The 17,145-nt window shown below is 41.0% G+C and overlaps 1 protein-coding gene across 1 annotated transcript; it reads left to right on the plus strand.

The window, feature by feature from the left end:
• Window positions 1-381: 381 nt before the first annotated feature.
• Window positions 382-15,915, plus strand: hsf2bp (heat shock transcription factor 2 binding protein). The gene is made up of 9 exons (XM_032505939.1): window positions 382-503; window positions 4,685-4,820; window positions 6,833-6,936; window positions 8,371-8,520; window positions 8,673-8,817; window positions 10,901-11,012; window positions 12,327-12,430; window positions 14,546-14,745; window positions 15,545-15,915. The coding sequence occupies exons 1-9, from the start codon at window positions 435-437 to the stop codon at window positions 15,572-15,574; spliced, it is 1,050 nt and encodes a 349-aa protein (XP_032361830.1). The 5' UTR covers window positions 382-434; the 3' UTR covers window positions 15,575-15,915.
• The last annotated feature ends 1,230 nt before the right edge of the window (window positions 15,916-17,145 follow it).

Below are 17,145 nucleotides of genomic sequence, written 5' to 3' on the forward strand. Positions count from 1 at the left end.
CTTGAAACACAAAGGAAGCAGAGATAAGCCTCTGTCTCTTCGCGGCTGGAAAATCACAAAACCCGGACTGGAGTATGGCACTAGGCCGTGTGACTTCGACCAGCTTGCATTTTATGTATTTGTTTTAGGCGGTTTTGGTTCAAAACCGGTCAGGAGGAACAACATCCGCCGTTGTGCCGCGTGGAGGTCGGGGGGAAACTTTGAAATTATACTCACAAGTGTAATTCTTTTTTTAATTATTATTTATGCTCCACAATTCCAGCCTACATTATACACGTTTTAGCTAATTGTGTTAGGATGCTAGTTTTGACGAACATGGAAGTAACTTTACTAAACAAAGTTTTATTACTACCAACAATGCTAACACTCACACAGGAAAAGTGGAATCAACAACAGAAGTAGACGGAGACAAGATACACTCCGACCATAACAAGATGTCAGGATCATTAGGCGGGAAATCGCTAGCTGTGACTCATGGCGCAAAGATAAAGGCAAGGAAACAGGTAATAATTCCTGAACACAAAGATCATACACTCAATTTATGATTAACATATTCATACCAGACTGCTGTCAACGTTTAATCCAAAGCACTTCGACATTTTCTATTGTTTGGCTCTACTCCAGCCATCGACTATTTTTTACAGTCTATGACGCAGCACACAACAAAACCTATTAGTTTAAAATCCTGTTTCAAGTGTTTAAGATGCTAATTTCTACAAAGCACCCAGAGGTGACATGGAGAGGAGGAACGAGAAAAAATTAAAACAAAAAACATGTACTGGGGACAAACACTTTTGTGATATCTTGACTTTGTTTTGCAGGATATCGTGTTTAATTTCCGATATATCGAGTTTTATTTGCGAGATCCCGCAAATCCAACAAACAATAAGGCTAACCTAGCTAGCTAGTAGCGCGCTAGCTAGTAGCACGACATGATTAGCTATCTTCTTGGTTGTATATTAATGTTTATTTTGATAAGCATTACTAATTAGCCAAAGTGAAGTGTTATAATGGACATTGTTGTTGACTATTGATGTCAATGACTGCAGACTAATCTCAGTAGCTAGCTACTGAGGTTAGTCATTGTAGTATCTAGCTAGCTAGTAGCATGACATGATTAGCTGGTTGGCTAAATACATCCATTTTTAGCAGAAAAACCCATTGATAGTGACGTTGTTGTTCATCTTTTGGCACAATGTTTCCGACCTACAAGCTGTTTTTAGGTAATGTTCATTTTGGAAGTTCAACAACCCCCAATTCCACTGCCCCAGCTGAAAGATTTCTAGAGGAAACACTGTAACGTGCAATTCAATTCAATTTTATTTATAGTAACAATTCATAACAAGCATTATCTCAAGACACTTTACAGATAGAGCAGGTCTAGACCACACTCCAGAATGTACAAGGACCCAACAGTTCTAGTAGTTTCCTCCAGAGCAAGCAACAGTGCAACAGTGGCGAGGAAAAACTTCCTTTTAGGCAGAAGCCTCGGTCACACCCAGGCTCTTGGTAGGCGGTGTCTGACGACCAGTTGGGATTAGAATGAAGGGTGGCGGTAACAGTCACAAAAAATAAATAAAAATAAAATAAATAGTAGTTTGTTTGTAGTAGTTCTTTGGAGCATAGCAGGGCACTGTGGTTACAAGGCACAGCAGGACATAGCTGGGCATCGCAGAACGTAGCAGGATGTAACATGGCATCGCAGGACGTGTAGCGGGACCATGGCGACAGCTGCTACCCTGATTTTTTGGCGCCTCCCTGATCCGAGGAAACATGCTGGGGAAAAAGAACATAAGGACTCCGGGGAATGACTCCCCGAAGCTAGGTTAGTAACAGGCATTTCTGGGACATGGATGCACACAATGGAAAGTAGAAGTAGATATAGAGAGGAACTCGGTATGTCAAAGGAAGTCCCCCAGCAGTCTAAAACTATTACAGCATAACTAAGAGAGACAGGGTAAAGAGAGGAGCCTGGCCAGGCTAGAACTCTCCCTAACTGGATCCCATCCCTCTGTCTAGAGGAGATGGGAGAGAGAGAGAGAGGGAGATCCATCCCTCTGTCTAGAAGAGGTAGGTGAGAGAAAGAGAGAGATAGAGAGAGAGAGATCCATCCCTCTGTCTAGAGGAGATGGGGGGAGAGAGAGACAGACCCATCCCTCTGTCTAGAGGAGGTGGATGAGAGAGAGAGAGAGACGCCCATCCCTCTGTCTAGAGGAGATGGGGAGAGAGAGAAAGACCCTTCCCTCTTCTAAAGAGATGGGGGGAGAAAGAGAGAAAGACCCTTCCCTCTGTCTAAAAGGAGATGAGAGAGAGAGAGAAGAGAAACACCCATCCCTCTGTCGAGAGAGTGTGTGGTGAGAGAAATGATATCCATCCCTCGTCTAGAGAGATGGTGAGAGAGAGAGAGAGATCCATCCCTCTGTCTAGAGGAGATGGGGGGAGAGAGAAAGAGAGAGACCCATCCCTCTGTCTAGAGGAGGTGGACGAGAGAGAGAGAGAGAGAAGGAGAGAGAGATATCCATCCTGTCTAGAGGAGATGGGAAGAGAGAGAAAGAGATCCATCCCTCTGTCTAGAGGAGATGGGTGTGAGAGAGAGAGAGATATCCATCCCTCTGTCTAGAGGAGGTGGACGAGAGAGAGAGAGAGAGAGATCCATCCCTCTGTCTAGAGGAGATGGGGGGAGAGAGAGAGAGAGACCCTCCCTCTGTCTGGAGGAGGTGGACGAGAGAGGGGGAGAGAGAGAGAGACATAACCATCCCTCTGTCTAGACGAGGTGGCTATGAGAGAGAGAGAATTCCATTTGATCTATATAGTGCTTAATCAAAACAACAGTTATCTCTTTGCCTATAGCGGCGTAACTAAGGGATGGTTCAGGACTTTCCTGAGCCAGCCCTAACTATAAGCTTTATCAAAGAGGAAAGTCGTAAGCCTACTCTTAAATGTGGAGACGGTGTCTGCCTCCCGAACCCAAACTGGAACCTGGTTCCACAGGAGAGGAGCCTGTTATACAGCCCCCTTATTCTAGGACAGTGCAAGCAGTACAGTACTACAATCCTTAACATAAAAACAGGGTGAGCAAGGAGCATTTTATGGCCAAACTGTGAAATATTCTTGACTGGCTCAGTCAGTCACCTGACCTCAGTCCAACTGATTATGATGAAGAAGACCACACACACAAAGTCAAAAATCCTACACAACATGCATCAATAATGGATTGCTTCATAGGCCAGGCAGATACTTAATTGATATGAGCAGTCTAATTGGGACATTCTAAAACGCTTAACCTGAAAAAGCTTAACGTGGTTTAATGTACCTAAACAACGATCAATCATCACCATATTTCTCATGGCCATATATTGTCATGATCACTTAAGCCTGTCAAAAAAACTAAACTGAAATCCAACGATTATAGAAGTTATCTCACATTAACATTTTCTTCTTTCCTACGGCGAGGAAAAAGCTTAACATGGTTTACTGTTTCCAAACAACGATCAATCATCACCATATTTTTCTCTCACATTGCTCCTCAAAACCACTGAAAACTGTCAAAAGATCTAATCCAAAGTCCAATTATTATGGACGTTATCTGACATTAAACGTTTGTTCTTGATTTAAGGCTATTGTAAGGAAAAAATATAAATATGGTGATGATTGATTGTTGTTTAGGTACATGTCTTTTTCACGTTAGCTTTTTTCCTTACAATAGCCTTAAATGAAACAGAAACACTTACTGTCAGCTAACGTCCATAATTTTAGGACTTTGGATTAGACTTTTTTTGACAGTTTTTAGTGGTTATGAGGAGCAATATGAGAGAGAAATATGATATTGATCATTATTTAGTTACATTAAACCACGTTAAGCTTTTTACTCGCCATAGACATCAATGAAGAAGAAAACGTTAACGTGAGATAACTTCTAAAATCGTTGGATTTCAGTTTAGTTTTTTTGACAGGCATAAGTGTTCATGACAAGATATGGCCATGAGAAATATGGTGATGATTGATTGTTGTTTAGGTACATTAAACCACGTTAAGCTTTTTCACGTTTTAGAATGTCCCGTCTAATTCAGTTTTAGTTTAAATTTCACCTTGGTTCCCTCCCTCACACAAAAGTGTATCATTGTCCTAACATTGCCAGACTGTACTGTGCATTTGCAGGTGGGACTTTTAACATTATGACCAAAAATATTCCATCAAATTCAAACACCTCATTTAGTGTAAACATTGCAGTCATGATTACTTTAACAAACTGAAACTTTGACGTCTTGTTTAGCACCTACATTAATAAGTCTGGTACTCTGTGTCAAACAATTTAAATATTGAGAGGTAACAGTTGATGGTAATAGCTGCTTACACTGAGTAATCAATCAAAAACTCTGTGGTTATATATGTTGCATTGGGCTGCTTCATATACAGAAGTGTTTCTAATATTTCTCCATGATTTGTAAAATATGAATCACTGAGAATGAACTACAACTAGACACTGTGGTTCAGATAATTTAATTATTTTCATGCATGTGTATGGATTACTGAAAACTTGGAAAACCAGATGAAATGATGTGTCACTTTATGTAGCCTTTGTTGATTAGTTATTTGGTAAGTGGCTAGATATCATACCTTTTTAAAATACTATATTCACATCTATTTAGATCAATGCATTGAAGTTTGTGTTTTTTTCTTCTAGGATGGTTTTGTCAGAGTGAGGAGAAGTGATTTAGAGAAGTTAACAACAGAAGTCATGCAGCTGAGGGAGTTCCTGCCCCGAGTTCTGAATGGGGACCTGATAGAAATGCTGCATAAAGCTCGAGCAGCTCAGACAAGTACGCTTACACACAATTTTATCTTGAAAATACTTTAAGATAGTAAATGCCATGTCTTTGTGAGAGACGCCCCCATATGAGAGTTGTGATTTGGTGCTGCTGATTTATTTCATGAACATTGGAACTGGATTTTTGTTACCTAGTCACCTGGTCACCACTTGACTTTGTCTCATCTTACTCCTGTGTGATTCGAATGTGGTGAGGTTACCAGCTTCTGAAGAAGTCACTCAGACGAGAGACAAAAGGTCTTCGTAATACCCTTAACCAAGTCCAGTTGCCCTTGATTTTAACCCTTTCTTGGATAACTGTGACCTGGATGACTGAAAGCCTTCACAGATATAGCTTAGTAGGCACTATCCAGTAGGGAAGCCCAATGTGCAGTTCCAAATCATAGAGCAAATTTCTGTCTGTGCAAACTGCCATCTACTACTTTACTTTACATTTTACTTTAAAATGCACAAAAGATGTAGGTTTTTTACTTACAATTACATTTTTTTTATTTAAGCAAAAGTGCAAAAACATTGATCCAGATGACAATGTACAGAAAAGTACACTACACATACCGAAGAAGGCACAGGGCACCTCCTGCCCAATCCCTCCATGCGACCAAATGTTTCCACACCAAAACTAAAAGAAGGAAATACAGAAAGCAGGGACACACAACAAACACACCACAAAAGATGTATGTTGTGTAGGGTTGGGCGGTAATACGGTGTACCGCAGGGTCTTAAAAATAGCAACAATGTCAGTTTCAATACCGTCATTAAGGAGAATTCCGGCCGTTTTTTACATTAATCTCGATATGTTTGTGTATGTCCTTTGTCCCTCTTAACAGACATAAAATGCAATTAAAATGTCTGGGCAACATGAACAGGGCACAGAACAAGTTCAAGTTTGTGTCGCGAAGCCATGACCTGTGCTGTGGAGGACATAGCCAATCCGTGGATTGTTGTCGGGATGATTATCACAGAAGCCTGGCTGAACACACTAACCGCACGGCAGCTAGGTGCTAGGAGCTAGGAGATGGCAAGTTGCGCACCGAGTGACCTGGTCTCGAAGAGGAACACAACTTCTGCAGTTTAGCAGCATTTGGGTTCCGACCTAATGAAAAGGGAGAGCTGTTTCAGTATTAGTGTTTGGTATTCAGTTTCTGAACGGTGCAGGCACAAGCCAACAGTTTGGTGACGCCGTCTGATCATCATTTTTAATTAGTCACGGTAATACCGTATATACAAAATAGGAAGGAGGTTTGACAGTATCAAAATTTGGAAACCGCCCAACTCTAATGTTGTGTAATGACAACATTGTTTACACACTACCATACAGAATATTACAAGTTTATACTTAAACTGTTAGCTATAACTTTAGTTATTACTGCATTGTAAATGTGTGTCATAACATACTTCTAAAAAACAGAATTAAAAAAAAGAGCTATAGTCGTTCCAAATGACAAAAATGGCAATGACAAAAAAACATATGAAGAGAATGGATCCGAGAAATGACACACAACGTCCTCTCCACCATGGAACCTAGAAAGAGACCAGCTACACAAACACGCAAGAAGCAAAACTGAAGCACATCATTCACACAGATAGAGGAACGCAACAAACACACACAAGAGGGAAAGAGAGAGAGACAAGAGGAGATGCTGAATCTCCTGCAGGATGGAGATCCAGATCCAACATCTGGAATGAGCAGCAACAGCCAGCAGAGAGAGAGTGTGGTCCCTGGAGGACGACGGATTGTCCAGCACAGAGAAGTCTGACAGAAAGAGAGAGGCACAAACAAATAGAGGGTTATTGAGCAGCAGTGGCTTTCAGAAAGTTATGATTATTCTCTACCTGGCTTAAATTATTCATAGAGATTGAGATCAACCCACCAGCTGGATAATAAGCAAGTCATAAAAAAAATTATGTTCATTATTAATTATGTTATTATGGTATTTCTACTAGTTGGTTGTTGCTGTTGTTTTTACGAAAAGTCTGTGTGTGTGTGTGTGTGTGTGTGTGTAGTGAAGGAGCACCTTGCGGAGGAACAGGAGCAGCTGCGACAGGAGTGTCTACACCTTCAGTCCCGATTGGATGCAGTGCAGACTGAATGTCAGAAAGAGAGGGAGGTTAGAGAGGGCATTTTTTTTTACATAATCACAAGTATACTCACCGGCCACTTTATTAGGTACCCCATGCTAGTAACGGATTGGACCCCCTTTTGCCTTCAGAACTGCCTCAATTCTTCGTGGCATAGATTCAACAAGGTGCCTGGAAGCATTCCTCAGGGAGTTTGGTTCATATTGACATGATGGCATCACACAGTTGCCGCAGATTTGTGGCTGCACATCCATGATGCGAATCTCCCGTTCCACCACATCCAAAGATGCTCTATTGGATTGAGATCTGGTGACTGGAGGGCCATTTGAGTACAGCGAACTCATTCTCATGTTCAAGAAACCAGTCTGTGATGATTCCAGCTTTATGACATGGCGCATTATCTGCTGAATAGTAGCCATCAGAAGTGGGTACATTATGGTCATAAAGGGATGGACATGGTCAGCAACAATACTCAGGTAGGCTGTGGCGTTGCAACGATGCTCAATTGGTACCAAGGGGCCCAAAGAGTGCCAAGAAAATATTCCCCACCCATGACACCACCACACCAGCCTGAACCATTGATACAAGGCAGGATGGATCCATGCTTTCATGTTGTAGACGCCAAATTCTGACCCTACCATCCGACTGTGCAGCAAAATCGAGACTCATCAGACCAGGCAACGTTTTTTCCAATCTTCTATGTCCAATTTCGATGAGCTTGTGCAAATTGTAGTCTCAGTTTCCTGTTCTTAGCTGAAAGGAGTGGCACCCGAGTGGTCTCTGCTGCTGTAGCCCATCTGCCTCAAAGTTCGACGTACTGTGCGTTCAGAGATGCTCTTCTGCCCACCTTGGTTGTAACGGGTGGTTATTTGAGTCACTGTTGCCTTCTATCAGCTCGAAAGTCTGGCCATTCTCCTCTGACCTCTGGCATCAACAAGGCATTTCCGCCACAGAACTGCGCCTCACTGGAGTGTTTTTTCTTTTTCGGACCATTCTCTGTAAACCCTAGAGATGGTTGTGCGTGAAAATCCCAGTAGATTAGAGTTTCTGAAATACTCAGACCAGCCCTTCGGCACCAACATCATGCCACGTTCAAAGTCACTCAAATCACCTTTCTTCCCATACTGATGCTCGGTTGTAACTGCAGGAGATTCTCTTGACCATGTCTACATGCCTAAATGCACTGAGTTGCCGCCCTGTGATTGGCTGCTTAGAAATTAAGTGTTAACGGCAGTTGGACAGGTGTACCTAATAAAGTGGCCGGTGAGTGTATATCATTGAATAAATGTTCCGATATAGAAAATAATTCCTTGGTGGAGGAAACTCCACTGTATGGCTTTACCTCTGCCATTATTTTGTTATATCAGGAAAACTTGCAGTGTGTTACCATTTGCTTGTGTGTGTGGTGTGTGTGTGTGTGTGTGTGTGTGTGTGTGTGTGTGTGTGTGTGTGTGTGTGTGTAGGAGAAGCTGTTGTTACGTGAACAGCTGTGGCAGAGCGGAGCAGAGCTGCAGCAGCAGGCAGACTTCTGCTCTGGTCTGGGATCTGCAGCCTGTAGTCTGCTGTGGAGCTGCTCTTCCAATGAGGACACTGTCACACGCTGGCTGGCTGATGTAAGTCGTCTCCACTGTCTGTCTGTGTGTGTGTGTGTGTGTGTGTGTGTGTGCGCGTGTTGTACTCTTCCTAATGACAACCAGACTAAATTGTAAGCTCTCAGGGTTTCACATTAAATCATTTGATGTGTACTTGCGTTGTAATGGTTTAGGGGAAGCTGCAGTCCTTCCTGGCTGTAGCTGCTCAGACTCTGGAGAGTTTTGTCAGGTCTCTGGATGAGGAGGCAAAAACTCAAACTGAGGACCACAACTCCCAGGAGCACCAGTTTGTGCTTGCTATGGCTGGAACCATTACTAGTGAGTTCACAGCTTCTGTATTGTAACACTTTGTTGCATTCACACACACTTTAAGTTGTATATTTTGCACCATTTTTTATTGCTCATGAATATATTGAACAGAGTTCTGTTACTTTAAAGCCATTTTACAAGTAAACATACTTGTGTACACATTTAATTTAAGTGCTCCTATTATGCTCATTTTCAGGTTCAAAACTGTATTTAGAGGTTATATCAGAATAGGTTAACATGGTTTAAAGGTGCAATATGTAACACTGACAGCAAATAGTTACTGCAGTACAAATTCAAAATACTGGAGAGACTCAAAGTTGCAGCATCGACAACAATGTTGTTGGATGCCTGTCTCACATAGCCAGACATTACTCCACAGTACAGCAGAGTAGCTAACGTTAGATGCTGGTTATATTGACAGTCATAAAAGCCTGTGCTCCCACGGAGCTTTGTACCCAACTAACAAACACACTTTTTCAGCTTAGAATTATGTGAAGAGCCGCTAAAATTACAACAACCTCGCTGTCCTCTCCACCCAACAGGCAGACACACTTCCTCAGCTTAGAATTATGGTAGGAACCGTTAAAAAATGCCACAACCTCGTCGTCCTTTTCCACCCGACTGAAATACACACTTTAATTGCTTAGAATTACGGCAACAATTGCTAAATACATTGCTAACTCACGGTCCTCTCTTCCCAATTTACAGCCCCCTCTCTTGGCTTAAAATAACTCACCACTGTCAGCTACCGCCGTTGGCTACAAGTTGTAAACAGCCGTGGCCTGCTGGCCTGGTCCTCCGGTAACGTTAGCAGTTAGCAGGGTTAGCATGGCGGAGTTAGCCAGGACCAGTCAGGATCACTTTACTGGCTGTGTCTCAATTGTTTTTGCGAGTATGTAAACAACTCAGACACTATAGCTAGATAATTCAATGTATGTGAATGTTGAAATGACATGAAATGCCCATCCCTAGTAGCCATGATAAATTAACCTGAAGCTAATGCTTGCCGGTTCAGGAGGGAATTGGCCAACTCGGTGTCCTTTGGGCTCTAACCTGTCTCAATCTTTCATATACATCTCCAAAATTTACCCGGTTTGTTACATCTCTGGTCACGCAACTGTTAGAAACAATTTTTAGGTCTGGTAGAATGTATCTCTGTTTTTTGTATAGAAGACGAGTTTTCTTTACATATTATAGGCTTTGCTCCCTCGTATATATATGGACATATAAAAGAAAGGCATTGAGGAAATTGGAATCTAAAATCTAGAAACTACAAAGATAATTAAGTGATAAATATAATGCACACTGTAAACATGGATGTAACAGTGAGTGATATTCATCAGTTATTTCCCCCCAGCAAACATAAGGTCAAAACCCTTGTTGTTACAGTCTACACTATATAGTTATTGGTTCAGTGAACTAAGACTGTAATTTGGGAGGATTGTGTAATTAGGATAGGTTTTTAATAATTGTACAATCCTCCCAAATTATAGTTCCAGTTTACTGGACAGCACAAATTTTGTGCTAAGAATGCCAATTTATTGAATCCTTTACTGTTAAAGGTCCCATGACATGGTGCTCTTTGGATGCTTTAATATAGACCTTAAGGGGTTCCCTAATACTGTATCTAAAGTCTCTTTTATATAGACCTTAGTGGTCCCCTAATACAGTATCTGAAGTCTCTTTTATATAGACCTTAGTGGTCCCCTAATACTGTATCTGAAGTCTCTTTTATATAGACCTTAGTGGTCCCCTAATACTGTATCTGAAGTCTCTTTATATAGACCTTAGTGGTCCCCTAATACTGTATCTGAAGTCTCTTTCATATAAACCTTAGTGGTCATTAGTCACTGTACCAGCCTCTCAGCAACTAAAGTGGATGTACTGTCAGAATGTAATTTATCAGGCTGATGGAGAAGAACCAAAAATCAAACAAAATGTGTCAATAAGCTAAGTACATTGATTTAATTTGTGCAAATCCTCCTGCAGGACCTGAATGCAACAAAGACTAACAATTTGTCATTTGCTTACTGCTACTACAGTCCAGGAATCCCCACAATCAACTGCTTTGTCTTTATTTCCCATCAATCAGACATAGCAGCTGTAACTCGTGGCCGGGACTTCCTGTCAAGCTCTGTCCTACTGGACACTCTCATGAAGCTGTTGGAGCTGATGAAGCCTGGCGTCTTCCCCAAACTGAAAGTGTACGTGGAGCTGTGTTGGAATACATAACACAAACCACTGGTAGTATGTGTGTAACGTTTTTCAGCGAATAATGCCTTGTTTACCGTAATAAAAAACTTTTTTATTAGTATAAACATGGACGAGAAATTTAGACTTAACTAATATGGAACATGTATAGTAATTGCATCTGATCTCATCCATAAAGCATCATAAAATTACAGGGCTAGAGCCACTCCTTTGCTTGTTTCTGAATAAGTCATTTGCAAAATCTTATCATTTTCACATAACATTGTTGCTTAGCCAGGGTTAGTTAGTAGCCTAAACATGAAATGTGTAGATTTTGCAAACATTAACATACCCATAAATAGATCTTTTTTCCCTGAAAGAACTGAAGTTTTACAGTTCCAGAAAATCGTTGTGTGATCATGGATTATGGCTCTGCCCCAGTGTTTGGGCGTTATTATGAAGCTATATGGATTGATAGCTTGTGAATGAATTCAAACCCTAATAAAAAAAAATACTACAGAAAGAATCAGGAGAAAAATAGTGTGACTTTGTAAAGATTCAGATTTTTGTTAGTCTATCTTAATGCAACACTCATATGGGTCAAATGGGTTTCTATGAGCACTCTTCCTGTCCATACTGTCCGTGAAGACATCCCTTCATAGAGCCACAATTTAAGAAATGGGGGACAAAATCCACAGTCCTCGTTCTGTATAAAAATATCTTCCAAAGTTGCTGAAGTTAATATGAAGCTTCAACAGTCTGAATAAGACAAATTAAGGGGTTTTCCAAAGTTAGTCCTTTCAGTAAAAAATCCCTCTCTTTGTTCTTCCACCATATGGTTTCCACAGATATTGTTTCCATGCCGACTTGTGGTGGAGGGCTATGTCCATGTAGGTTTGTTGCGAAAACATAGCAATAAACTGCACACAAATACCAGGACATAGAATTCCACTTAATTAGTTTCACACTGCTTAATCATTCAGCTTCTGCTGAACTTAAGATTCCATTTTTTTAAGAATATTGTTTTGGCATTTTTAGGCCTTTATTATGACAGGACAGCTTAGACTTGAAGGGGAGCGAGAAGGGAATGACATGCAGCAAAGGGCCTCTGGTCGAGGACTGAGCCTCTGTATATGGGTACGTGGTCTAACAAGTGAGCTAGGCAGGCGCCCCAGATTCCAGTTTTACAGAGAACGGTCAGTATTACAGGTGTAAGTCCCCTTATAAATAATTATAGATTCAGGCAGGTTGGTGTCTAGAAGTGGGCAGTAGGTGGCAGTGCTGTACTTCTGCGGTACACAATAGTCTTTTTTTGTGTTTTGCTGCAGGTTGATGCTGATGGCTCTCTATAATGTCAGCATCAGTGTTAAAGGACTGAAGTGCATCAGTGAGAACCCGGGACTCCTGCCTCTCATCTGGAACCTGCTGGACGGTAAGGAGACTTTTTTTGGAAACACACCAGTCTCATTCAGAACAACCCAACTTTACAGACTGCAAGACACAGTCTTATAACAAGGCACATGTTGCTATGTATGCTACTATGTAACATAAATATGTGTTTTACATAGTAACAGCTTAACTAGGCTTCCTTCAAGCCCTTTGAAAGCCATTAACTGTCTATCATTGAACAGTACTGTATGTGCACCAAGGGCACTGCTCTTACAGGAACATTAAAAAGCTTGTATGTACTATTGTGGTGAAAAGCGTGTATACTTGTAAGCAGATTTTGGGGAGGATTACTTTCAACTGTACATTACTGAATACAAATTACATGGCGAAATTAAGTAATGTAATGCATTTGATTTCCCTTTTTTTTATCTAATCTGAATACTTTTGGATTACTTCTAAATCAAACACTGAACAGAGAAATATTTGTTTTGATCTTTCAAGATTGAGAACATGTATTAGATATGTCACCTTTTTACGAAACGGGTAACCTGAGAGAAGTAAAAAATAAATATGAAAAACCAACACAAAACGTGTAAACACATGAAAAACATTGAAAAAAAATAGGGACGAAAAATCCACTAAGAACAATAACTATGTAGAATTAAAAAATGGTTTAACCCTTGTGTTGCCTTCCCGTTGACCATTTGTTTTTCTGGGTCAAACCTTTGTTGGAACGTTTTTGTCACTTTTTGTCACCTGATGTTTTTGTCACTTTTTTCAAAGTTTTTTTCTGCCCTTTTTTTGACTTTTTTATTTATTTTTGTTTTTCAAGCTTTTTCTTTCATTTTCTTTCATTTTTGTTTTTACCTTTTTTTCCGTTAAATGCCACAACGACCCATATTTAATAAGAGTAATGAACTGATCATTTATTTGACTTGTGAAGCCGTTTTGTTTTTACGTTTTGGTTGAAAGAAACCCAATTTTGAGATATAGAAATGTTTTAAATATTGGTCAAATTTGACCCCAGGACAACAGGAGGGTTAGGGTGGACGGCAGGGTCCACACCTCAATAATAATGACAACAACAGTGGCAAATGAAATTGTTGCGATTACTTTCAGAGGACTTTATTTTCCTTATCACCTTTGTAAAACAGAAGAAAAAAAGTTACTTATTAAATGGATGAACTGTAGCACACTAGAATATTTCCTTTTTATTTATTCCTAACGCACACCAATCATCAATCCTGTGCCAGAGGTTGCAAATGAATATGGAGGTGTTTATTCCACACCAGAGGGTCAGTGGTGTGGTGTGACTTTCCACTAGGTGGGGCCACAGCTCTATAGCTAGCTCTGTGGCAGTTTTTGTATTTTTAAATGTTAACATTTTTGAAAGGATTTCTCATGCCACAGAAACCACTGAGGGTGAATCTTGTGTTTAGGATCTTATTATAACGCTGTCGGGGATGTGTCATTTTTGTTCAGGTCTAACACCCCGCCCTCTTTACAGGCTCTCTGGAGCTGATGGCAGCACGGAAGTCTGCCGGTAGACAAAATAACATTGTCTTGGCTCATAAAGTGTACTGAATGTATGAATTTGAGTAGGGCTATGTGGGCCATACTGCCAGCTAGGGGTGGGAATCACCAGACGCCTCCCGGTACGACATCATTCCAAAACTTATGCCACAATACGATATTATTTCAATTTTAAACATATTGCAATACTCTGCGATATATTGCAATTTATAACCTTTTTTCCAACTTCTGGTTTTTCCCAATTTCCAATGATGTCCCCAAACGGAAACTTTGTCAACATCTGTTTTATCTAAAGAAACATTTCTCTGTTTTTTCATATCACTTCAATTTTATTACTGCAAAATAAGATTGTCAAGTAGACAAACTGGCCAACACATATATAATGAAAGATCGATACTTGGACTCTGTATTGCCACTAAAAATATCGCGATACTATGCTGTATCGATTTTTTCCCCCACCCCTACTGCCAGCCTCACTGCCTTCCTCCCTCTTCATGTCAGTAAGTGCTTTGATCTACCAAGCTAGTTACCAACCAGCAGCACCGGTGTGCCAGCTATACACTGTACCACAATTGACATTGTTATTACGAATGGAACCCCCACAGACAACGCGTTTGTTTGACAGATGGAGACTGGGAGGTGTGTCTTCACTCTCTGCGTCTCCTGCAGTCGGTGTTGTTGGAGGAGGAGGTGCTGCTCCTGCTGGGCTCTGCTCTGCTGGATCCAGACCTCCATGCTCGTGTCGGCCGGCTCACCTCCAGCGTGCAGGCCAGCCTGAGACTGGCTGCCCAGCAGACCATGGAGGACCTGCAGGCCCTCCAACAGGTGCCACTGTCGCAACATTTGTTCAACACCCTGAACCCCAAACCAAAGCTAAAAACATGCTTTTCTTTTTTGATTAGTGTCAAAAAAAAAAACATTTAACACAGGTCTAGGCACAAGCTAGTTGACAGAGTCCTCACTTTTCAGGATAGCTCACAGAGGTGAAGACAGAAGATTTAATGTCTCACAGTAGGACAAGCATACTGTAGGTGTAAAGAATCAAATGAATGGTGGCTGAATTCCATCAAGCTTCTTTGGTTTCTGAGTCCTGATCCTCTCCAGACATGTTTTATGTCCATATAGATTTTCTCTGCTTTGACTAAAACAGTATTATTGTGTCTAATATGTTTTTTCCTCAAAATACTTCCAATTACTTCCTAAGAATAAGTAAAGAACATCTCCTTTTATACACTGAAAAAATCCAAAATATGTGAATATACAAAAATTGTTAATTTCAAAAGTTAAACCACTGAACACGAGATGTATCCCATCTACCATTTTTAGTGTATGTAAGGTGGGTGGGGGCTTAAAGTTTCCACATCACTATTATCTATACAGGACCACAATTGGCCCATAGCCAGACCTCCACAGCGCTGTGTTAGCACTGGAGGATGGTCTGGCTGCACGAATTAACATTCTGGTATATGGGGGGGTTGTTTGTATTTCTTTAAACCAATAACAATCGTCTTGGGCGGCACTAAGCCCCGGATGCAGCGATGGTGCCCTTGCGAAATAAGTAGCAGAAGGGGTGGAGAAGGCAGTGACGTGAGCGATGAACTTAAGAGCGTTTGTGTGTTTCCAGGGTCGGGGATGTAAGGAGAGCAGCCTCTGATGTGGATGCAGTATCTTCATCCAGCCCTCCCTCTGTGTTAACTGTCCTTACATGGCACATTACGTCTGTCTGTGATTGTACACTACATGTCCAAACTGATGGGAAAAAGAGAGAGGAGTAGAAAGGAAAGAGTTTATCAATGTTAAACCTATTTACTTATTTTTTAAGGTAAAAGCAACATTTTATATCTTTTATATCTAAATTTTAATAGCTTTTTTTACTCGCACTGTTCATTGTTGAGCCTTTAGATTTGTTCCCATGATTGTCTTACTGGTTGTTGTCCACTTAATGTGAATACAATTTATACAAGACACATTAAAGATGACGTTTGCACACTTTCAGAGCACTGTCTCTCTGTTTCCTGTGTCCTTTGAGATTCTAAGATTAATAAAGAATAAAGAATAATAAAGAAATGGGGTGGCAGTAGCTCAGTCCGTAGAAAGTTGGGTTGGGAACCGGAAGGTCACTTGTATGTCCTTGTATGGACCAAAAAGTACGGAGTGTGGATTGGTGGCTGGAGCGATGCCACTTCACCTCCTGGGTACTGCCAGGTGCTGTTGAGCAAGACACCGTACCCCCCCCCCCCCCCCCCCCCCCCCCCCCCCCCCCCCCCCCCCCCCCCCCACCCACTCAGGGCGCTGGTTCGGCTAGCAGCTCACTCACTCTGACATCTCTCCATTAGTGCATGTATAGATCCTGAGCATGTGTGTAGTTCAGGACTATGTGTAAAACTAACAGAGTGGGAATTGTAATTTCCCCATAGGGGATTAAAAAACAAATTAAAAATTAAATTAAAATCCAGCTTTTCCGACCTGAAAAGAGGCTCTCGTAAATCAACATATTGGTAAACATTGTCACTCCCCAATGTGAGTCAAGTGCAGATTTGAGTTGCTTATGCGTCACTTTGCGACAAGTAGCATACAAGATGGTAACGTAAGACTCCTGTAATGTCAACACGGTAAAAATGGACCTAGTTAACCAAGTTGGTTCACTGCTGGCCACAAGTTAGCATCAAACACAACAAAGACCGTCATTTGAACAGCTCACTGTGGCTGCTACTTCATTACTCCTTTAAAAAAAAAAATCATCCACTGACAAAAAGTACCCAAAATGACCGTTATCTGAATGAACAGTGAAGCTGATATCAATCAGCTCAAGTTATAAACAGTAGCACCTGATTACATGCTGCATTGTTTCCTGTCACCCCCTACCTACTGGTAGGTGATACAAATGAATAAATAAATTATTTCATGGCAGAATAATTATAAATTTATATTATATAAAGGAAGCATGTTCAAAAGTGTTGGCATGCCACAGAAAAGTTGCAAAACACTTATCTAATAGTTAAACAGTAGAAGGAGAACATTTCTCCGGCACAGATTCAGGTGTGAACCATAAACTGTATATTTATTAATATTAATGGTCTTTGGTGTGAAGCAACACTAGATCCTCTCTCCCAGCCGATAGAGTCAGCGGCACATATCTCACAGAAAAACATTGCAAGAAATAGCAGGGTTTGTCTGACATGTGGTACTTCACAGTTCTTCAGAAATTGTATTCACTGTGTGTGT

The sequence above is a fragment of the Etheostoma spectabile genome, chromosome 24, assembly GCF_008692095.1.
Source record: "Etheostoma spectabile isolate EspeVRDwgs_2016 chromosome 24, UIUC_Espe_1.0, whole genome shotgun sequence".
Classification (NCBI taxonomy): domain Eukaryota; kingdom Metazoa; phylum Chordata; class Actinopteri; order Perciformes; family Percidae; genus Etheostoma; species Etheostoma spectabile.